General features: G+C 39.0%; 1 protein-coding gene across 30 annotated transcripts in view; it reads left to right on the top strand.

Moving 5' to 3' along the window:
* MYT1L (myelin transcription factor 1 like) overlaps positions 1-24,843 on the top strand; it is a 317,723-nt gene that overhangs the window by 201,570 nt on the left and 91,310 nt on the right. For 25 of the 30 annotated variants that reach the window (XM_074581758.1, XM_074581755.1, XM_074581748.1 and 22 more), the window contains exon 6: positions 9,003-9,376. In XM_074581758.1, coding sequence (XP_074437859.1) covers positions 9,003-9,376 — 374 coding nt within the window. The remainder of the gene's footprint in view (positions 1-9,002; positions 9,377-24,843) is intronic. The other 5 variants (XM_074581746.1, XM_074581742.1, XM_074581743.1 and 2 more) reach the window with 1 other exon arrangement.

Genomic DNA, 24,843 nt, shown 5'->3' with positions numbered 1-24,843 from the left:
GCTGTGGAAAGGAAAGAAGCAGGGTTTTGGTTTTCTCTTTATAAAAGTATTGCGGTGTGTGGTTTTAAAATCTGCTAGGTACTACCTTTGTTGGGGATGGACATACAATGTTAAAAAAAGAGAGAGAGAAAAAGGTTTGGATTTCTCTCACTTTTATCAGATTCCTAAGTGGTAGAAATATAAGTTAACTGCCATTAACTCCCTTTATTGTCAGTGGAGAGATAGGCAAAGTGTCTAAGAAAGGTGAGATGAATTGCCTCCCAGGAGGTTCCAGTTCCTCTGCATTGACTTATGAAGGGAGCTTAACATGACATGTATAGACTTAGTTTTTAGAAGCCTAGGGGTAGGTGAGAGATGAACCCCATCCATGACATCATAAGTCACGGGGCAATCAGATATTATATTGATTTATTTATATAACTACTTTTGAATAATCTACAACTGCAGGGTATGTACTTTGCTAACCTGTGCTGCCACAAAAGATTTTAGTCTCGTGATTTAAGTTTATTTTTCACATCTTGCTTTAAATGAGTTCTCCAGGGCTGAGACTTTTCCTGTGTATTTGTACAACAGCTAGAAATAGATTACAGTGCCTCATTTTTCTTCACTGAACAGTGATTGGATTAAATCAATTAAATAAACTTACTGTTTAAAAGGGTTAATTGTTGCAAAACTGAAAGTTTCCTTTCAGTTGTCGTGTCCCAAGAGCAGAGACTTTGGTGATGGGTGAAATGATCTTGCCAGCCAGAGAGCAGATCAGGCAGTGAGTTTGCCACCGTTCATCACGGGGTTCCGTTACACCAGTTTGGAGTCTCAGTGAATAAGGGTGGGGAGGTGCTTCACATTGGAGAGGTATAGGATCCAATTAAACAAAATATCCTCGCTTTGACTTAAGTTACTGTGGCTATATTGACTACATCAAAGCTGCTGTGCTTTATTTTGTTTAAATATACTTATTTCAATATTCAAATTTCTAAAAAAAAAACAACTTCAGTTTTGAGTTCCATCATCATTCTGTTCTCATGTTATTTGTTCCTCCTAACTTCTTTTTGTAGTGCTGTTTTTTAAAGATACTTCTTTTTCTTTAGGGCTTATTTAGTTAAATAATGCAATACACATGAGCAGATCTGCAGGATGTTTGTGGCTATTTGTGTGTTTAAAAAGGCTCTGAAGTGCAAAAGGATCGAGTTGTCTTTTAAAGCTCTGTGAAGAAAATAACAGATCTTCTACCTTTACCATTTGACACCCAGCATTTCTGGGCACTTCTGTAATTTTTCTTACTGTTCCATAATATGGTACACAAATATTTGAAACTCCAGAAGGCAAAAAGGGATAGGATGCTCAACATTTCACTCATTCCTACGAGTCAAGTTTCTACCTGTTCAGGTAAATTAATAGTTTTCCCTGAACTGAAATACTATTGTATACATACCTAATCTGAAAAGTCATTGAACTTCTATTTGGTACAAGTAAATGAAGTAAAGATGATGTGTTATGAGCAGCTGGAGAGGGTATAGCAAAGGGCTACCAAGATGATTAGGGGACTGGAACACCTCTCTCATGAAGAAAGGCTGAGGGATTTGGGTCTCTTCAGTCTGGAAAAAAGACAACTGAGGGGGGATCTTATCAACACTTATAAATACTTAAAGGGTGGGTGTCAGGAGGATGGGGCCAGGCTCTTTTCAGTGGTGCCCGGGGACAGGACAAGAGGTAACGGGCACAAACTTGAACACAGGGAGTTCCACCTAAACACGAGTGGTGTTCCCCAGGGGTCAGTACTGGGTCCAGTCCTCTTCAATATATTCATCAATGACCTGGATGAGGGGATAGAGCGCACCCTCAGCAAGTTTGCTGATGACACAAAGCTGGGAGGGTGGCTGACACACCAGAGGCTGTGCTGCCGTACAGAGAGACCTGGACAGGCTGGAGAGTTGGGCAAAGAGGAACCTTATGAAATTCAATAAGGGCAAGTGTAGGGTGCTGCGCCTGGGGAGGAATAACCCCATGCACCAGTACAGGTTGGGGGCTGACCTGTTGCAGAGCAGCTCAGCTGAGAGGGACCTGGGAGTCCTGGTGGACAACAGGATGACCATGAGCCAGAAATGTGCCCTTGTGGCCAAGAAGGCCAATGGCATCCTGGGGTGCATCAAGAAGAGTGTGGCCAGCAGGTCGAGGGAGGTCATCCTCCCCCTCTACTCTGCCTTGGTGAGGCCGCACCTGGAGTACTGTGTCCAGTTCTGGGCTCCCCGGTTCAAGAAGGACAGGGAACTGCTGGAGAGGGTGCAGCAAAGGGCTACCAAGATGATTAGGGGACTGGAACACCTCTCTTATGAAGAAAGGCTGAGGGATTTGGGTCTCTTCAGTCTGGAAAAAAGGCGACTGAGGGGGGATCTTATCAACACTTATAAATACTTAAAGGGTGGGTGTCAGGAGGATGGGGCCAGGCTCTTTTCAGTGGTGCCCGGGGACAGGACAAGAGGTAATGGGCACAAACTTGAGCATAGGAAGTTCCTCCTAAACATGAGGAGGAACTTCTTTCCTTTGAGGGTGGCAGAGCACTGGAACAGGCTGCCCAGAGAGGTGGTGGAGTCTCCATCTCTGGAGACGTTCGGAACCCGCCTGGACGCGTTCCTGTGCAACCTGCTCTAGGTGACCCTGCTCTGGCAGGGGGGTTGGAATAGATGATCTCCAGAGGTCTCTTCCATCATTCTGTGATTCTGTGAAGTGCTTTCTGCTTATATAATAATCTGATTTATTGAACCAGAAGCAGAAGCTCATGGGAAAGTCTGAAATACAGCAGAACTATGGAGATGAGTTTATTGTATTTTAAAAGGTATTTGTTACTTTTAATTATAGTTTAAATAGATAAAAACATAGTAATTTGGGCCCACTTTTATAATAATATTCAAGCATGTAAAACATGGGTGGGAACACAGATTTTCCAAAGCACTGACTCTGAATTGGTGCCTAGCTCCAACTGAGAAGACAGGGGTGGGGGCAGTCATTCTGTAAGTGGCCTTAGATGCTATGATGCTTGGCAGTGCAGTGGTTGCAAGAAGCATGCCTAATTATGGAACAGCTTTGGCTCAGTTGCCAGCAGGCTCCTGGAAAGCAGATTCTGGTAATACAGTCTTCTAGACTGGGATTCATAGCAGGCAGGATGCTAGCACGGAGTATTTTAATCCAGCTGGTTGGGAGCACTAAAACCAGTGTGTCCTAACTCTGTCTTGTAGGCTACAATTAGCCATCTCTGCAAAATAAAAGCTCAAAAAACTCCATTACCTTCTTGATCTTTAACTTGTTGCTCTTCCTGTTGTCTCTTCTATAGCTTAGTGATTAGAACACTCAGCAAAGTTCTTTACCTTTCACAGCCAGGGAAGGTTCGACTCAGTGCCTCCCATATTCCAGGACAGTACGCAGGCATTACGCGGGACTGTTGTGTGGTAGAAAAGATTCCTGACCAGTGTGGCTTAGAGAGCAAAAATAATTTCCCACGAAGAAGTTTGACTCTACTGCCTCACAGTTGTCACTGTCCACTGAATTTGCTGCTCATTCCTGTAGGAATTTGGCATATTTTAAGCAGTCATTTAAATATGAATGGAAAATCATCCTCAGCTGAAAGAGTTTATTCTTGCAATGGTCCAGCTTCAAAAAGAACGTTACCAGCTCTTCCTCATAATAGTGCATTGTCTGCTAGGAAGGAGTGCAGGGTGTTCAAGATGTAGGGTTTGGAGGAATCCAAATGCTTATTTTCTGGTCAGCTGCTATCAGTTGACAGAATCATTCCTTTAAAGCTAGAAGTGTTTCGAGAGTGATTTAATAGGATGCAGTGTTATGCGAATTAATGAGGTTTGCACATTCTTGGAAGACTGGATTTGTTAGAGGACTTATCTGCAAAATACCTGTTTTCTCAATGCCCTAAAAGTCTTCATCTGGAGACATGGACTTGGAAGTTATCTAGTCCAAACCAGAAACAGTACTTACGGTATCCAGTGGAACAAGTGTAAATGCCTTGGGAACTTTGTCTGTGAAGCCTTAAGCAGAAGTTTGCTTCCAAGCAGACTCTTCCTGATTTGCTACCCTCAGCTATATATGATAAAATTCCACCTCAGTACACTTCAGATACTTAAGGTCTGCATTAAATGTTTTTGATAACCTCACTAAGTGTCTATATAGTAAATTTTTAGATTCTATTACCTATCAAATGTTTTGGTTTATGTTAAATTAAATTCTTGAAAAAAAAAAAAAAAAAAGAATGAGAGCACTGTTGCCGGCTACACATTTACACATTTTAGATTGAAATAACACTTTGTAAGATTTTTCAAAGTACTAATGACAAAAAAAAGAAAGAAAAAAAACAGTTCTCCAAGAAAAAATATTCAGATTTAGCGCATAGTATTGCCATCATACTATTTTTCTTTACTGGGGTCTTATAGCATGAGGCTTCTGAATTAATAGATTCAACAGAAAAGAGAAATGAAAAAAGAAGGCAGGTAAACATGACAGATAGGAATCACTTTATCTAAATTAGGTATTTAAAGTTGACTGAACCTTTTTTTGTCACATAAGCTCCCTTTCTAATTCATGTAGGGAAGTAAGACTCTAAGAGGAAGGTGTCCTCCAGACATTGGTGTCATGTCCCACCTTTGCCGTGTGAGTTGGAGGGGAGAATGTTAATCAGTAATCTGATTTAGAAAATCCCTTATAATTCTCAGGTCCTGTACAATGTATATTTAAAGAGATATATTTAATTATAATTTTATTGTTGAAATAATAACCATACCAATTATGCTGAAAATTATATTAAATTAGTAATAAAATACATAAAAATCAAGAAGTTCAACTCTGGGAAAGAAATATGTATTTGCTGAGGAAAGGTCCTACTGAATGTATCAGTGAGTAGCATCATATGTTTTTTAATGAAGAGAAATTGCATGAGAGTTAAAAAAAAAACCATAAATCATCTTCTTAGGAGTATAAATTCATATATTATTTCTTAAATTTCTTCAATTATTAATGTCTATATGTCCTCTTGGAGCTTATCACTATAAAATTCAACAACGTTCTTTCCACAAGAATTATTCATGACAGATTCCGAAAACCGGAGATGACTGAGACACATAGCAAAGCAATGTGGAATATTCAAAAGTGTGTTTCAGGAAGCCCAAATATATATTCTGCTGAAAGCTAGGAGAGCTGAAGCGTGAGGGGAACATAAGACAAACAGGGCTGACCAGGGAAATACAGTGAGCAATAAAAGAACGGATAAAGGCATAGAAGACAGATAAATCAATGGGGTCATTGCTTTGAGCAGGGATAAACAAGTCTAAAAAATAAGCAAATAAGGGGATGATCACAAAAGGCAAGATTGGAAATGGGGAGAAAATTGCAGAAGCAGTAAGGACAAGCAATAACAGATTTCAGAAATATATGAGGAACAAGAGGTCAGTGGGAGAGACTGTCATCTCCCCATGTGGTCGGGAGGGGAAGTGGGTGGCAGAGGCTTCTGGGAAGCCGGCGCTGCCTTCCCCTCGGCGCGCTCGCCAGAGAGACCACGGGGAACGTGCCAGAAACAGGGAGAACTGTCCTGGAGGCAGAATCTGAAAAATTAATGAAACAAAGGATGAGAGCAAAACAGGTTAAGAAAGAAAAAGGAGAAAATAGGGCAGCTAAACAGTAGGCTCCAGGTCTGGTGGCCTGTTTCCCAGGTTTCTGAAAGACATGGATCATTTTTTTAACTCTCTCGGACTATGAAGTCTGTAGTACATGACATGTATGTAAGCTGTATGAGGTATATAGTTGAAGAGCAGAAGGAAGCCCAGGCAAGACAGTATTTTAAAGGTTTTATAAGAAAAACCCATGCAATGGTACTTTTATAAACTGTAATCCAAGCACAGGCAAAACCAAATTCAGGACTGTAGAGAAAATGGGCAGCACATTGGTACAAACTAATAAGGAAAGAGTTTACAAAAGCTCAGTCAGATTTAACTAACATAACTGATTTCCTTGGAAAAATGACATATTCCCAAGGTGTTAATGCTGGATACAACCATTAAATTACACAAACATTTGTTTCTGTTTGTTGCTGATGTGTCCTCAGTTTTAATTCTATGAGCAAAGGCACTGAGAATAGATAAATAAAGTGAAAAACTAAAGTCAAATTCACAACTTTACTTCAATAGCTGAGTTGCAAATAGTTATTTAATGAGATTTATAAAAGCATCAAAGCCGGTCAGACAGCTAAGTGGCATTGATTTCCATTGCCCATTATACACTTTCAGGGGGGGCTTGAATCCCAAGTAATGTCTTAAGAATCTCACAAACTTTCTAAAATGTTGTGTAGAAAAGCATAAAGCCATGAAAGAAAGATTAAAGATGACCAAAAATGGCAATGGCAACAATTTCTTGCTACCTCTGACCAATAATTTGCATCTAAAAAGTCATGCAATTATATTTAGATGCCAAATAAAAAAATTAAACAACAATTCAAAACAAAAGAGATGTATTTATCATCCTATGGGTTCTTCCCCAGTTGCTAGCCTATTGTGAATTCCAAAGGGGACTGTTTTGTGGCATTACTAGATGAAAACTTTTGCAAGTATGTAGTGTTCTTAACTGAACAAAGATTGAGGCAGGGTGGGGTTAATGTTCTGACTTTAATGTGGCAAAATTCAAGTTTGCGTCACTTCCAGTAGCCAAAAATTTTTACAGTTGCACGTCTGCTGGTCCCTTTAGCCTTGATGGTTTTAACTTAGGGGCTGCCTGAAGTGTCATCTTTTTACCTATTACAATGTTCTAAGAAAGTTATAATAAGAGGAAGAAATTAAATCCTGGGGATTGCTGGGGCTGAGCCTACTCACATCTTTGAAAATAAAGATCAGGATTTTGAGAAAATACCATTTAATGATAATGGCATTGAAGAAGCTATAGTGAGGGTAATACGCATCACAAAGAGAAGCAACAGAAATCAAGAAGGCAAGACACAACCACTCAATAAATGTTATCCTGTCTGCTTAAACGCCACTGAACTGATATACAAGTCTCTAAAATCTGCCTGAGCCCCAGGCCGTGACCCACTCCTGTTTTCCAGGATGCAACCTCTGTTAGGCACCTAAATGAAACAGGTTCCTCCCTAATGATCAAGTCATTTCCCTGGGCACTACATACACCCTGAAATTCCAGCTCTGAGGAAAAATTCGTCTGCCTTCTCCCAGTGTTCCACATGGAGAGTTTAAATGCAGGTCTGTTCCCCCTCTAGCCTGCAATGTTAGGCCTCACCTTTGGAGTTTGTATCTGGAAACACTATCCCATTAGGACTACTACCCCATACACGCTCCCACATAAGGAGCATTGGAATCTGGCTAGATGGGGGTAATTAAAATTGATTCAGTATTTATTGCTAGTGTTAATGGAAGGAGATGTTTAATTTAGGCACACTGGATTGGACTTTAGAGTCGCCTGTAGTCCCTACACAGAGAGCGAAGTGTTTGTGTTATGCGGAGAAGGTCTCCCTTCACAGGTTTTCGATGATGAATATCATCTTTTGTTACTGTGTATGTTCCTTAGATACGTGTGTGACAGGCAGACTGAGACAGCCCTCTTATGAACAAGTGCTTTAAAATTTAGGTAAGACAATGGCTATGTTAGACACTTAAATAAAATGGTTAGGCACTTAAATAAAATGCTTGTTACCTAAGTAGTGGTTTAAGTAATTGGGATGAATAGCTGCTGGGATGCAATTAAATCAGACCAAGATCAAGACCACGCAGACACCACAAAGAGCACATCTGTAGTACTAAATGTGGTGAAACCCCCTATTTTTCAGTGGTCTGTCAATAGAATATGAAGCATTATTAGAGTGGAAGAAAATGATAAAGTTCCTCAGTGTTTTGCAGTCAGGATAAAAGGAACAAAAATACAACGTAAAAGGAAGTTACAAGTAGATATGCAGGAGGGGCTAGAAAGAACAGTTTAAATGTCCCAAAACAAGTTAATCACAGGAAGAAGACTAAAAATCAATGATGTAGTTTGAGTAGCATTTATAATCACACAGTAAAAAAGTTCAAAGAGAAAGTTCTTTAAACAAAAAGTAATTTGTCCGTACAGTCACTCCATCTAGGAGGTTTTAGGGGTTACACAAGGGTGATCACATTCGACATACATTATATGACCTTTGAGAAACAGGTGGCTACTCTGGTGGAATACCAGAACTCTGAAATGCTATTTATGTTACTGTGCATTAAAATGATCGGCAAGGAAGTGGTACTCAACTTTGAAAAGTTTGATTTCCTTCACTGACAACAGATTTTGTTCATGGTTTGATTTTTTTCAATGTGAGAACACTTCCAACACTGGCCATGAAAAAACTATTGGTTTGGGTTGTGTTGGGGAGCTTGCTTTCCCATGTACCCAGCCTTGTAGCATGTAATGGAGCATAGCAGTGGAGAATTTAAAAACAATTCATCATTTATAATAATAACAACAATAAACAACAGTATTAAGAATGTGATTGTATTTTCATTATTTAAATATCAATTGAAATATATCTTAATTGTACACATTTTAAACCTTACTGAATATTACAAAATTATGAAGCATTCCTTTATTGCCGATTGTTGTACTGATGGCTAACATGTAGGATAAGATTGCTGGTTTTTTAACTATATTATCTGCCTTAGGAAAGAGTGTAACGTATAGAAGAGACAAAAGAATGAGAAGGAAAAATACAGATTTTTATCAGTTCTGTAACTGTTATGCTGGCATGTACATGTGACACTTTCAGGCAAATAATAGTTGTTTGCAATTTCACAGGTTTTGTAAGTGTCCTCCCCCTTGGTCATTATTGCCTAAGCTGCATTTTAGTTTGAAAATATGTATTTTGAGAACAGCGCCTAATCATGGTGTAGAATTAGAATATGTGACTAAATGACATGAGTTACACAATCTGACCTACAGAAATCTGCAGGACAGTGTAATAATTTGCATGTTTTATTTTTGCACAGTGTTTATGGCTGTCCTTTGGCAAAAAAACGAAAAACACAAGATAAGCAACCCCAAGAACCAGCCCCCAAAAGAAAACCCTTTGTGGTTAAAGCAGACAACTCTTCAGTAGATGAGTGCTATGAAACTGATGGAACAGAGGAGATGGATGAAAAGGAAGAGGAAGAAGAGGAAGAGGATGAAGAAGAGGAGGAATATTCTGATGATAATGAGGAGCAAGGGGATGAGGAGGAGGATGATGAGGAGATAGATCGAGAAGAAGAGGAGGAGATTGAAGAGGAAGAAGAGGAGGATGAAGAGGAAGGTGAAGATGTGGAGGATGAAGAGGAGGAGGAAGAAGAGGAGGAGGAAGAGGAGGAGGAGGAGGAAGAACGTGGTAATAATCAGAGTATTAGTAAAAAGTAAACAATGCGTGTTTTCTGGGTTAATCTTCTAGTGTGGTGTATGAGCATTTAGCTGTGCGGTTCCCATTAAAGCTAATGGAAGTCACGCAGTTAAATCACTCAGCTCCACACTGAAAATATACCCCACTGTGTTCTCTTAACAATTATTTTAATAAGTCTGTCTTCCAAATATTTTTTAATGCACCAGCACTCACATTTCAAACAAGGAGGGTGGAGGTGTGTTTGTGGTAAAAATGCTTGCATAAAATGTAATCCTAGTAGTGGATTAATGCATGCTGTTACCAGGAGAATATTCACGAAGGTACAAGCAAAGCATCAGCTACAGCTGGGTGCCTGTACTGATCATTTGCAAGTGTATTTTCTGGATCTGCTTATATAATGTCAGTGGTTGCCCACATAAATGCTGTCACAAGTTTGCAGATAATTTTTGTGAGCAAAAATGGGTCTCTTCCCTTTGAAAATTTTGCCCCATACTTCCCCCTGCCCCAAGAAACTATTCAGAATGAACTATTATACTTTAGTCCTTTGAGACTTGAATGCTGTGTACTTTAGTTGATTCTATGAAAAATATAGAGAGTGAGAGGTTTACAGAGATAAAATCCTTCTAAAATTCATTTATTTTGGTTATCATACCATGGCATAAATGCCATTTAGACATACAGGTCACTGGTAGTAACCAAATTAATATAGGTGCAACGTGACTAACCTATTCACCTTTCTCTTTTTTGGGATATTGGACTCTATATAACCAGTATTTTCAAAATATGTAATCGGTATCCATTTACTTAAGAGTCCGTATGCTAATGACAGACATCGTAATGCACTGGGGTGAAATGAAAGAATCATGCAAAAATTAATGAGCTATCTAAAAAGTATTTTGTTCCCATTTCCAGGGAACACGTTTTTGGTTGGGTAGATTCACCTTTCTAACCAATAAAAATATAAGAAAAGCTTTCAGCAGTCCTCAGTTGGATTCCTCTTAGGAACCAGGTATGAAAGTTGTATGACTTTTGTTTCAGCATTCTGTAAGGTCAGATCTTAAGTCTTATAGAAGGACTTTGGAAGTATTCTTTCCATTTGGGCAAGATGGTGGCCAGCTGGGTGGCTATAAGCATTTTCTCGGATATCTGAACCTGTATCATTTCCTCAATTGCTTAAATTTGCCAACAAAATTGGTGGAGCATAAATGGCCAGTCTTAAAAGTTACGTGAGTTTGATGCAACAGAGAAGCCACTTCCTTTTGCAGGGAACTCTGCTGTTTCAGAACCTGGAAGAGAAGCTGTGTTAGATCAGGCTGATGTGCAACTGCTGTTGCTGTCCTGATGGGCAAGTGCAGGATGTCTAGCAGTTTCTTTAAGAGATAATGTTGACTGAGCTTGTTGGTGCTTAGGTCATGATGCAACTGCTGCGGTGATTTCAGCTGACATCAAAAACTTTGAATCTACACTATCAAAAATGATAAAATGAAAAAAAAAAAAACTAAACAAAACTCAAGAGCTTAAGAAAATTGCTTCTGGCAAGCCAGCAGGCTTGATACTCAGTTTACTTTTACTATCATAATGAAACACAGTGGTTTACTTATTCCAATACAGTTACACATGCAGTTAGTGGTCCTAATCAATCTACAGAGGCTGCCATTGCTTTTTGACTGCTTTCCTTCCATATGTAGTAGGCTGTGGTTAAGAACTGCAAAAATTCTACAGAAGTACCTGTATTAGCTGCTCTGCATATTACATGGAATTAAAACTTGCACAGGTCAAGTTTTTCTTAGGATCCCATGTTATTCCAGTAATAATACGTTTGTACATTAATAAATATATATCTATTTTCTATGTCAAATATTAGTCATTATGAAAAAATCCTCATAAAATGGGAAAAGGGATAATAGAATTTTATAAGAAAAATATTTCCTGATCTTTTGAGAATCAACATAGTAATTACTGTGCAACAATCCCAGCTGGAGCACAGCTGATATACAAGAAAGGGTTACTAGTGATTAATGAGGAAGGTAGCATGGACTTCCTTATGTCTATGCCAAGGAGTGCAGAGTGATAACAGTTTGTTCTTGGTGAGGTCTAGAAGCTAATCAATAAATCAGATTTTTCTAGATAGCTTATTTCTGATTGATTTTTATAGGGATCCTGGCGTTTCACTTTCTTCCACTCGTAACATAAGCAGCTCTGGTGGAATTTGGACTGTTGATTTTCCAGGGAAACAAAGTACAATCAAAATTAGGCGTTCTAAAACTATATGGTCTGAATATGGCACCTCTCTTTATCTATTGTCTATATGGAAAAAATAGGTCTGTCAGCTCTGAATTTAGTTGTCTCAATCACTTGCTGCTTGGTACAATGTAGATACTGTAGTAAACCACCACCCACCTTTTGAGGCACCTTAGCAGGAAGTCTGAATGTGTCTGAGTGTTCTTATCCCTAGAAACAAAATGCAGAATTAGCCACTGGACACCAGGAAGTCTGCACAGTTCCCATAAAAGCTTCTGTCACTTGCGCTGTAGATAATAACAGTTTCAGACAATTTCCATAAGTAACTATAGTCTAGGTGGATGAAACAGTTAAAATCGTAAGTATTGGTGATAGAAGAATTCCGTCAGTAAGTGTAGGACTAGAGAGGTAGCAATTAGTGGGAAGGAAGGGGAGAGAGGGGAAAGGTAAGGTATTTTATCATTTCTTAGACCAAATTCAGTTTTCTGGTAGAAAAGGGTGAATCCTGTGAAACTCAAGTACCTCACTGGCGTGAATTTTGCATGGGATTCTTAGAGTATATAGATAATAAGCAGGTAATGTAGGTGTACAGGTCTTACTGAAAATACTTGGACTTTCACTGAAATGATATTGGCCTTTTTGAAAATCACATCTTTCTAGTTCATCATTGATAAACTAAAGGACTTGGAAATACCAATGTATCCTAAAGAAATACTCTTACAAATCTCAAAATACCAATTTAAAATTAAACAAAAAACAGAAGACCCCATACTTTTTTAGATGAGTCACAAATTCTGTGCTCATAATGCTTACAATTTTCCAGCAATGTCTGGTTTATCCTCTTTAAATTTCCATTAAATGTACTCAACCTCTTTGAAGAACAGCTATCTATCCATCTATCTATGAATAGGCTTGAGAAGCTCTTACGTTCAGCACCACCACTAAAGGAAAGATGAATGTTTCCAATTTCCCTTATATCCCAGAAGGAAAGGGCAGATAGATGATCTGATCTGTGTTACCATAACCTGACCTGTAAATTGCAATACAAATGAGAAGGACTAAGAGAAAAGGCTGCTGTTGGAGTGCGCCTTCTCTGTGATGGCAACTGCAGAGAACCTTTGGATTGAAATCTGAAGGGTGCATTTGATTTGCAAGGCAAACCAAAGTACTTTCTCCTGAGAAGAGCTCGCTTCAGGTATTTGGATCCCAAAGGCCGTTTCACACGGTTTTTCTAGTATAGAAAGAAACCTCCATTGGAGAAGCTCCCGGAACAGATGTTCCTAGGCACTATTTAGCCCATTTCACATGAAGACATTCAAGATGGCTTGTACTCCAGGTATTTCATAGTCTGCCAGGGGCAGGAGGAGTCAGGCTGATTCTAGACCTAAGGAAATTTGATACATCAATCAAGTCCATTTCAGAGATGATGCTACAAAAACTCTTGCAGTTTCCCAAGAGGTGAATTGTTAAGATGTATAAATCTTTTAGACACTCACTTAAATTTTCTAATTAACTCAAGGTAGCTGGCATATACAATATGCCAATAGGTGGTACTGCACCTAATTTTTCAGGTGGTATACACTGCAAAAATAGCTGTAAAACATAGATATCAAAGGAGATGGATTCAAAGGAGACATAATACAGGTCTTTTAAATAAATAAAAGCTAGCATATGGACATAGAGATTCTCCCTGTTTTCACATTTATTTAAATTGTAGGATTGTTTTTAAAAGTCTGGCAATATTTTGGGGTTTTTTCCTTCACTTGCACAAACTCAACAGAGACATATAGGCCCTCATAATTTGAAATCCAGCTATCAGCTGTATTAAGATTGTTAGTACCTGCCACTATCTTCCTGTTCTCCTTATCAGATTGCTTCTGAAGCACTTACGCTCTCTAACCAAGAGGGGATGCAAACACCAATCTAAAGATGAAAGAAGCTCATGTGCTGAGGAAACTGTGGTGGCACACAGCTTTCCAACTGTGCTTGCTGCTGAAGACACTCTACATCTTGATAAAATAAAGATGACATATCTGTATTAGCAAGGTTGCCTGTCCAGCCTGCTGACCACTCATCATATTCATTTATTTAAATTATTAGCAGAAAAGTGGTCATCTATTTGGTGAACACAGTGGGGGTTCAGTATAAATCAGAGCAGAGAGCTAGACTCACGTGTACCTCACAAGCAAAACACCTAATAGAAGAAAATTACACCTTTAAATGAAGAGGCCAGAAAGCATAATTTCACTGCTTAGGACAATGTACATTATCCAGTGCATTTTCCAGGGCCAAAGAAGACTAAATAAATACCTGACAGTTTCACAAGGTGAAGTGGATCTTAACCCTTTGTTAATAAACACTATTGCTGTATTGTTTCACCCCCTTCATAAAAGAGCGCTTAGAGTATCTCACCAACAACAATATGAACAAGAGAAAAAAATAAATAGAGTTGCATCTGGAAGACACCAATCCTGGCCATTGTATTGGTTTCCTTTGCATAAGAAGTTAGTTGCCTTTTTGATCTAGTTACAAAGTGCTCAAGCCTGGGAGTGGTCGGGTCAAACCACGGCTTAAGAACTTCTATTGATGCCTTCTTTCTGCATTGATGCAAGCATGGATTGCAACATGTTCTGCTGCTTAGCTTTTTGTATTTCATATAGAGACACACATTTTCACTGAAAATTTTTGTTGGAAATAATGTGATTGAAAGATTTGGAATAAGTAGTGCAGAGATGGAAACCTCAAGGTTGTGGAGTAGTGTCGGGAAACAGCTAGTCAGTAAATACCCTCTAGATACCTCTAGTTCTTGTGGAAAAGGTTTAGATCTATTTCTGACAGTTGTTACATGTTTGCGGTTGGTTGGTTGGTTGGTTGGTTGGTGGGTTGATTAAACATGACTGTGGTGTTAGTTTAGTAAAATTTCGCTTGCTGCTGTGTTCCATGCTCAAGGTGTTTACTTTTTGCTGCTCATAGACAGTATAATTTGTTAAGGGCATTGTTTAAACATTATTTTTGAATTCTCTGAAGTGAAATTGGGCCTGATATCGAGTTTGTTTATGTAAGGACAAATCAAGAATAACTTGATTTGCTAACTCTATGTCAGTAGAGTTACATTTACTTGATGTGGCGTTGCACGTGTCATACCTAACTTTTCCTCCCCTTGAGGAACTACTTTAAAAGACTTCCTTCCATGTGAATGTTTAACTCAGAAGCTCAGTAGACCTTCCAGACTGCGTCTAGAAACTTACATGTAACTTCAATCAGTTATTAGACCTCTTCACCTTAACTTTCATGTTTAAAGTTAGGAATGTACTTAAGTACCCTTCTGATGCACAGGTTTGCATAGTTAGCTCCTTTCCTACAAATAAAAGGCCTTAAATGTTAATGTGAAATATTTGATCCTTCAAGAGCAAATGATTCAATTACAGCTTTATGCAGTGTAAAGAAATTATTCACCTTTGATTAGACAGATTATAGATCTCTGCCATACACAACTTTTGTTGATATAAGCAGAAATTCTGTAGAGGACATTGGGATGGTTAAGGAGTTCAGGGTCTGAACTAAAGGCCTTAGTAACAGCATCACAGATGTTCAGCACCACATCTGATTTTAGTGCTGCTTCATTCTGCATTGATTTTACATGTCATGGGCTTGCTTGCTTGTATTTTTAATTCACTAACTCCTTCCTTCAGTGTTAGCTGTTGGGCCCCTTGTAATGTCAAATTGTTTCAGGGCTCATGTATGACTGAACCTGTCTCTAGACTTGCCAGATAAGTAAGTCTGGAAAGGAACCAAATATCAGCAGTGCTGCTCAGATTCTCACAGATTGAAGTCCTCAAGAAGAAGCTGCATAGAGGTTGTCTTTTCCAATTTCCGTTGCATCCTTCTGTCTGCAGATAAATGCTGAGTGGATCCTTGATTTTGCCTCTCTCATTTTTTGGCTGGCAAGATCATATAGTAAAATTAATTCTTTCTGGAATAAGGTGGATTGGAGAAGAAATTCAGAATGAAAGTGCTGTAGCCTTAAAACTGTATTCCTGTTCTCACTCAGACTCTCTGTAACCAGTTTGTTACCAATGATCTCCTGGATTTGGCACAACTGTGCCAAGAAGCTGGTTGCTTATGTGTTACAGTGCTTTAAAGAAGCAATAGTGGACGCAGTCGTGTAGCAGCTCTTTGCATCCATATTTGCAAACATAATGACCTGATGTTGTTGTAGAAAGTCTCGCATCTAGGATATGGCACTTTTGGAAACATTCACAGGTTATGCAAAACAGAACTCTTCACGTTCTCTCGTTGCCTTTCATGGTGCTACTTCAAAGATTGCATTGTCCACACTGTACTACAGCTTACACAGACACCCCAGACTCTGTACGAATCCTTCTTGACACTACAGATGTAATGATTCTTAAAAATAAGTTTTGCTTGGTCAGTGTTACAGGTTCCTGTTTTTCCTCTTGTGTTTAGAGGGCAGCTCTAGGATAAATTTTGATCACCCTATTCATTCTTAATTCCCACCAAGCTTACAGTATTTGTCCTAAAAGAGTGGCACAAGTGGCAGCTTTTCACCCTGAAAAGCAGAGACCCTTATTTGGTAGCTGTAGGAGTTAGTTTTCCACTATTGCAGTTCCTCCAGGACATAATAAAATTTAATAAAATTCCGGACTGGATTGATCATTTCTTCTGATACATATCTATTCTCATGAATCAAATTTGCAGTCCTGGAAAATGCCTCAGGTCACAGAAGTTTTGTTTAACTGAAATATATAAACAACAACAGCACTAACAAAGTATTATTTTGAAAGAAAAGCATTGATGTATAATAAACACATGTATGTAATCCTGAATACTTTTTATTATGGAAGCATTCCTCCTCATTTTACAGGTCTCAGAACAATTCAGTTTTGTTCTTTTGTCACATGTACCGCACATGACAATCCATTTATACATAAGAGATGCTTTCCCTGTGTGAATTAATGTATTTTACAGATAGTTTTTGAGAGCAGATTGTAGGAGCTACAATTAGCGAGCTGGACATCAAGGAAGGCCGAGTCATATAGCAGAAGATAAAGAGGACTAATGCTAGGAAAGAAACCACCTCAAGGAGTTTAATAAAGGATTTTAAGTAGTAATTAAGAAAGGCCACTGATGTGGTTATGGACTCAAACTGGTTTTGGTCACTGTTTCTGAAATTCTGAGAAGTATTTGGCACATAAAGGCTTCATGCAGAAAGTACTGAAAACACTCAGTCACTAACATTAAGTATGTCAAGTATCCATAACACCACAGTTGTTTTTCTAGATGTTTTTTTCCAAGGGATCCATGGCAGATATTATATGCTCTGTGCAGTAAATATTACTATTTTAGCAAAAATTTGCAGTAGCTCTGTAGGAGAAAGTTTTGCCAGTTAACAGGATTGACAGCTCAAGACTTAATGGGGGTTTATTAGGTGAACCCATCAATCTGATAGTTCTGTCATCCCAAAAGCTTAATTTTGCATGTTATACTATTAATAGGATGAGTAATAGTCTTGCTGTGACACTAAAGGAACTCCACAGAAGAGCTGAATTTACAATTACAAAAACAAATAAAGCAAGCAGGCATTTTCTTCCTTGTACCCTGCAGACATGGATTACTGACAGTAACAAGGGAGAGGTCTATGTGGCATGAATACTTCCAGTTACCTAAAAGAGGAATGTTCGCAAAGACACGCAGGCCCACAGTCAGGCTAGGGTTATGTCTTTACATTTTCCAAAGCGTGTGTGGTGAGGTTCTTTACTTATCATGTACACTTTTAAGGCGTGCTACGCAACTGCTTTTCTTCTGGTTTCTATTGTATCAATTCTATTGCTTCACCAGCTGCCTCAACTTACCATAGAAGTTCTATGTAAACAAGATGCATCTACTAAACAGTTTCTTGGACACCCTGTAAAGCACTAGACTGAAGTCTTTGCAAAGTAACCCTTAGCTGTGTTTTTATCATCTGCAATAATTAAATCATCATTCAACTTTAAAGGCTGGCATCCAATGGAAAGTTAAAAATTGTTTCTTCTTCTGTTGCAATATGATGAATAAAACTTTGCCCTCAGATCATTAAGTGCAAAATATATTTTAAAAAGTAGTAGTGGAAATACAGAATGATAGATAATTATTAGCAGACTGTTAGGAGTAGGGCTGGAGTTGGACCTACGAAAAGTATACTAATGTTTATATTGGAGATTGTTTGTTATCTGATGAGAGCATTCTGTGGATATCCTTCTCTCAAAATACACCAAGAAAGGGCAACTTTTAAGTGAATAAAAGCTGGAATCGTTTCTTGGGAGCCAAGGATCCTCCTACATTTGATGGAGCAAGATGAATGTTTCAGAACAGAATTAAATGGAAATTCTGCCCTTATCTGTAACTCAGGTTCCTGAGTTGTGCGAGAGGTGAGGTAGGAGTTCAATGCCACATTTCCTTCTTTCCTAACAGAGGTTAGAGGCTAGACCAGAGACTGCTTTGCATAATCAATGCTCTTATGCATTCTCCTGAAGCTCCATCACACCCTAGAAAGAGAATTCGAGACCTGCAGTAGACCAAAGGGGGTCATTCTTCTGGGAAAGCGGGATGTGCTGGGTTCCTGTCTTTGCTCCAAGGACACTCTAACCATCTTATGAATTGACTGCTTAATATTAGGTTACAAAATCAGTCCTGGGAGCAGGTATATTTTTGCACGACGCAAATAGCATGGAAAAAAAAATGTATAGGTCTTACGCTACCCTTGTGTTTTCTGCTTCCTAGTGGAGCTTGTGTCCAGTCTAGCTTTTATTGTGGTGACTAGCAAACTTTTTTGGGAGATGTGGTATTGAATCCACTCAAACTGTGAGAGCTTTTACTCTTCGTCTTCCAATGCTTTAGCAAGTGACCTGCTAAACAATGTATTTTACCTGGGAGATGGGCGGGCAGGGGTGAGCAGGGGAAATGAAGGAGGAAACAGGCAGTTCTTCCTTTGGCTACAAGTTAAAGCAAGGCAGTCAAAGCAACACTTTATGGGAAGCCTTTTTCTTTCAGGTGTCTATTAGAGCATATCTATCGGATTGGGTCTCTCTGGGAACTTAAGTATGAAAACACCCAATGTCTAGAACCCTTCAAGGTTTAAGTGGCAGATAGATAGATGCAGAGCTTCTTAAGGCGGGAGCTGTTTCGGTACACATAGAAGCAGAGCCTTGAACGGTTGATCGTTGTTGGAGTTTAGGTGTCTCCCAGGTTCGAGCCACAAATGAGCATGGGTGTAGTTGTATCACCAAGAGAAATAGAAACATAACTATTCCTTTCTATACAACACGCCACATGAGAAGTCCAATGTGAAAGTGATGCAGAAATTGCTGCTGCTGTTCATAAGGGGTTTTTTTTAGGTGATTCATGTTGAAATGCCCATTAAAGATAAGTATGAGTTTAAGAACAAATTTGATTCAACAGCTGGAGGGTCTTCTGACACAGAAATGGAAAGAATAAGTTCCAAGTGTAAAAGGGAGTACAGGACTTACACAGGAAAAAAAAAGAATGCAGAAAGACACAAAGAAATGATTAGGAGGTCAGCATGGGAGTACTGCTGAGAGCAAGTGAAATAATACACTGTTAGGATCCTTTCCAAGGCAGCAGGAAATGACAAAGACATGAAAGCTTCAGTCTGGAATCTGCATTATGCAGAATCTTTAAAATAATAATAAAAAGGCTTTAAGAAAGAAGGGTAATTTTATAGTACAGCTGATCAGGATCAGGGCTAGACAAAATACCCACACCCACAGGTGATGTAGCACAGTACGGTTCTTTTCTATTTTCCACTCCCTCATATGTTTTTTCCTACAGTTCATGATGTGTTGTAACTTACTCTGTCTTTATACCATACTGATGGAATTTTATATCATTGCCAGTAGAATCAGAATTAGGCATGTGCAGAGCACTTTCAAAAACCCAACCAGTAAGTCTTTACTCTGTGAGACTTTTTATAATATGGAAAACCAGGATTATTAAACTTGACTTGATCTGTGGAGAAGATACAAACAGCAATGAACCAAAATTACTAACTATTTAGAAATGTGTAACTAAAAGTAATAGCAATGTATTCATAAAAGAAAGAATAGCTGTCCTTCGGCAAATAAGTGTTTTGCTTGAAATCTGCAAATTGCACATCACTGAGAAGGCAGGCAGTGTGGAAATAATGCACACAGTTTATCTGAGTTTTAGGAATGGATTCAATGCAGTTCCATTTAATAAATTAATATTTAAGTCGTAAAACATAATACAGCACCAGATACAAAGGGACAGAGGGGAAAAGTTCATGTTGGATAGGTGGATTCCATTGGCTCTTAAGTAGCTCAGATACTTCAGTGTGCAGAAATTTAAGTTAATGAGACTAGAGCCTAAAAATAATCAAACATAGTGCAATCAAAAGTGAATACGTTAGGGTGATTTCAGTATGAATCACCTGCTGAATATTTAAAAAAAAGCAAAAATACTTTCAGGCAGAAGTAGAGGTATTGACTTTATCTCATGTACATTACTTTCACCAGTGAACTCCAGCACAAGTTCTGAGCTGAACCATCCTGAGAGCAGACTCAGACTCAGCTTTTAGTGTTGCACAGTGTAAGATTATCTCTGCCTCTATGTGTGTGTGTGTATTTTGGAAAACTGTTGTGGTTATTTGTTTGATTGATCCACTTTGTAGTTTGTTGTTTCTGTGAGGTCAGTTGGAGTAAGGGTTTCATCAGGGATGTCGTGCACTGAGACTGTGCTGCTCTGGTCAATTTAGGCACTGTGAGGCTGTCTACAAAGCCACTGCCATCATAGCTGGCAGGTATATCTTTAGTTGGAAACATATAGAAAAGTATGTAAATGTGTAGGTGGTTACATTTGTTCAGCAAAGGTGGGGGTTTTTTATGAGAGGCAAGCTTTCATCATCAGGACAGATATTCTAGTGCAGACCTGAACAGCAGTGGGAAATCCCTCAGAGAAAGGAGGAGGGACAATTTCTAAATGGTGGCACTGTGTGTTCTTTAGGTGGACAGGGAGTTGGAACAACCTCACTGGAAATATCTATGCAGATGCAGTCGTGACAGGGAAAGGTTTTTTACATCTGTTACCATAGCATACATTTCCTGCATTTGACAGGTCTCTAGTACTCTAATCTCCTTCATAGACATTTCCAATCTCGTAGGCCATCTGTACTCGTAATATAGATGGCAAATAAACAGACGATAATAGAGACTAAGAGTTAGCTAATACAGCTAAGAGCTAACTGCACCGTTGAGTCACTGTTTTCTATTTCTTGAGGTCCACTGTATATGTGTTCTTGACTGACTGGAGTAGCATCATTAAAAGAACAGGTTCCTATTTACCTTACCCATTCCTTCTACAGTTAACAGTGTTCTCTCCATTGATCCCACCATACAGATTCTCCTGCCTTGTTCTCTGTGTCTTCAATCACAATAATCAAAGGCTACATCTATGTGAGTGAATAAAACAAGCCAAATTCCTGAATTTAATGCGGAATTCAACAGTTGCATGACTTGAGTGCATGAAGCTAAGATTTTATCTTCCAAAATAGGATCACCACATTCAAACTCCTTCTTGGGAATGGTCCCCAACAAACACCTCTGCACTGTGCCTGGACAGTGCTGGAAGGATGCTAAGTCACTCAAATCAAAATCATGCCAGAGTTTCACTAAGAGTTTAGCAGTATGAATAATCACATGCCATTGCTTCATCTGGTGTTCTGTCCCTAATTACTTTATACTAGAATGGTTATAACCAGAGAGGCAAAGCACCCTTTATATTTACCTTCTCATTATTCTATGAAGTATTACTTAGCCTTTCCTGTCACGAAAAGGTGGGGAATAAGGGAAATGTAGATGAAGAAGCTGGATAAGGGGATAGGGAAAAAAGGAACAAACCCCCTAACATTTAAGAGCTTTACATTTCCAATGAAGTAAAGTCTGGCACTCATGCACATAAAAGTCTTTGTCCTTCCAGATCCCTTGGCACTGAACTCATTGAGGGGATAGAAAGAGAGATGGGAAGAAGAAATTTCAACGATATTATATTTAGCAGTTCTCTCATGCTCTAGAACGGTAGTGATGTGTGCCTCTGTCCCCTCTGCCAGTCAGGTCAGATTGTTATCAAAGTACAAACAGGCTTCCTTTGATAATCAAACACAACTAAAAATAAGTAATTAAACTTATAATAGAGACCAAACACATCCAATAAGATATAACCATCTCTGTGTAACTCATGCAATCACAAGCATCTGTCCCATCCAAAGCATCCATACTACCCCATCCACACCAGCCTTTCCCTATATAACTTTGTCCACAACCTAAAAATAGCCCCTTTTGGGTAGCTCCTTCATTCCTTCCTCCCTGCAATTCCTACTGTGTCAAATTAAAGACACTGTTGAATTTCAGCAAAGAGAAATGTGAAAGTTTTGAGTAAAAGCAATTGGGATAGGATTCATCCCATTAATTTAATTTATAACCGATCAAGAGAAATAGTCATTTTTAGGGAATAATTCATCCAGTCTAATTTAGATACCTAGTTTAGGATTAAATAAATGGCATCCCAGGATGCATGTTTTTGTCCATCACCTGTAAATGCAATGTCTAGATGTCTAGTTCTTATGGAGACCTGTTCAATACGGACATCTGCATTGAGCCCGAGATATGAAATGAAACAAAACCAGTGAAAAGAGATTATGTATCCCTATAGCAACAGTTTCCAACCTGTCTTTCTCAGAGATTTGTATGTGAGAAAGAAAATGTTAGTTTATGAACTGAAAATGTGTTCTTCAGGCTGCATCCTTTGCGAAGCAATGATCGTGGAGAGTGGTATAGGTAGGGGTCACTGTCTCCTAAGCAGCCTTTGGAGTAGCCCCATGAGAAGCTCCATATCAAGAGCTGTCTGCGTGGGTGTTCTCCCATCGGTGCAGCTGGTCCTCTGCTCCCCTGCTGTCTCCCTGCTGTATCTCAGTATCTGGAGAATAACTTTGGCTTCCTCATTGCCCGCTGCCCTGCTGAGCTGTGGAAACCTGAGAGAAAGCAGGAAACTGCCATACTCCAGTGAGTCATTATAAGGCTATGAGACAGAATATCTCCCCTCCCTCATACAGATTTCCTGTGGAGAAAAAGTAGGATTAAATGAATGCCAGTCATCAGCTAAAGCCATCTCATTACCTACCCAGACAGAAGTCAGGTTAAAACAGTTAAGGGCTGCCTGAACCTGATTCTCAAAGAAGCATGGACCAGATGGGGATGACTGGCTAAATTATACCGCCCCTGCAAACCCAGCATATCCACTTCTGATCACAGATATTCTCAGCAAGTTCCTTCTCAAACCTAAACATATGCCTTCATACCAAATATTGCAGATACTGCAAACCAAACAAGCAGGTTTTATACCAACCAGGGACCTCGTCTGCTTAAAGGGATACTTGTAGGTAACCAAAAAGTGTTTTCTCTGGTCTTTGTGGTGGAAAGAAAAAAATCCCCAGCATATTCATTACCTTTTGACTTTTTGGAAATAATGTTTGGATGTCAGGATTGAGAGACTCTTATTTTACTTTGAGCATTGGTTATTAGTTGAATACTATAATTATTGTAGGAGAGTCTAAACAGTAAATCCCAGTATTATAACTATTATAGGTACGTGTAGTAGGCTGAGGGGAAGGAGTGAAAAAGAAATAGAATGGAATAATTAAAGTGCATCAAGTAAATAAATGAACAGTTATCTTTTTCTTTTGACTTTCATTGGGTGATATAAGGTCCATAAAGGAATCAACTACTGTAAAACAAATTGCTTGGGTCTTTACCTAAAGTGCTTACAGTATAAAAGAACTTCAGGAACTTTTGCAGAGATGAAGAAGGAAATGCACATGGTCAACTTCAGTGTTCACTGTGTCCCCGAAATAGGCATATTCAAAGGCTTGGGCTCTGATCCAAATCCCATGTTGACAGGAATGGTCAGACTTTCAGAGACCTTGCTTAGGCCCTGCGAGAGTTAGATGTGTCCTCTGTTTCTTCAGTGTGGAGTCAAGTAGTTGTTGAGATCTCACTAAGTTTTCCGCCTCTTCAGTTTCCTTATTCATAAGATTTTCCTAGAGGAGACGGCAGTGTACAAACAACCCCCTGCCCCCTACGATGCTGTAACTTTCTAAGATTTGGGATTCATTTGTGCCAACATTGTCTAAATATTTCTCATAGGCCAGCTATCATAGGCTGTAACGTGGAGATGTATGCACGCACCTCACTTTACAGCTTGGAGGGAGAAAAATGGTGTTGCAGTAGTATCATGTGCTGAGCACTTAGGAACTGACAAGTGGCAGTAGCAAGAGCAGTAAAGTGTTTTAAAACAGGCAATGCTGCCTGGATAATGAAACCATCCATCCGGGCGGGAAGCCTGTATGACCACGTGTAGGTTGAGCTTGTTAGCCATCATGTTTTCCCATGCGTGGGAGAAAGTGAGCAATTTAATACACGAACCACAGATTTGGAAAGTCTTGTTTCTGAAGTCTTTGGCCTTTGGTAGGAATGTAGCTGCTATTACTGAAGTATCATTGCCTCTCTCTGCAGAATCTCTCAAACTAAATGCTGTATATTTTCCTTTTCAAAAAGAAGGTGCTGTTTTGCATGACTCCCTACACTAAAAAACAGAAAGCCATTTCTTCTGCCAAAAAATTGTTTAAATATGGATGTGATAGGAACAAAGGGAGGAAACAATCAAGGACGTAGAGGCTGTAGTCTTTATTCTCCAGTGACTCCTGGTATGACATGGAAAGAGTCACTCAACTTCTCTGTGTCTCAATTTCCCATCTGTAAAATGGGGTTTAAATACCTACCTCACAGGGGTGTTGTGAGGCTTTTTAAAATAATGTTTGTAAAGTGCTTTGAGATCCTTGGATGAAAGGTGCAATAAGAAATGAAATTATTCCCTTTTCTCAGTGCAATACAAGAGTGCACTTCTGTTGAGGTGGCTAAAGGCTTCCAGCTCTTTATAGCTATTCCACATACTATTTCACTATTCACTAATTCACTATAATTTCCCTCCTGTCATTTGTTATATCTGCTGGGAGTTAAAAAGAACAAATTTTGCAATCAAAAACGCCTATATTGTCATAATATTCTGCGGATGAGGGCTAAAATAATCTGGTATTCTTTTTAAACTGTGTTTCATATTCCTTGTCCATG

The sequence above is a fragment of the Larus michahellis genome, chromosome 3, assembly GCF_964199755.1.
Source record: "Larus michahellis chromosome 3, bLarMic1.1, whole genome shotgun sequence".
In the NCBI taxonomy this organism is placed as follows: domain Eukaryota; kingdom Metazoa; phylum Chordata; class Aves; order Charadriiformes; family Laridae; genus Larus; species Larus michahellis.
This window is presented reverse-complemented; position numbering and strand designations above follow the sequence as displayed.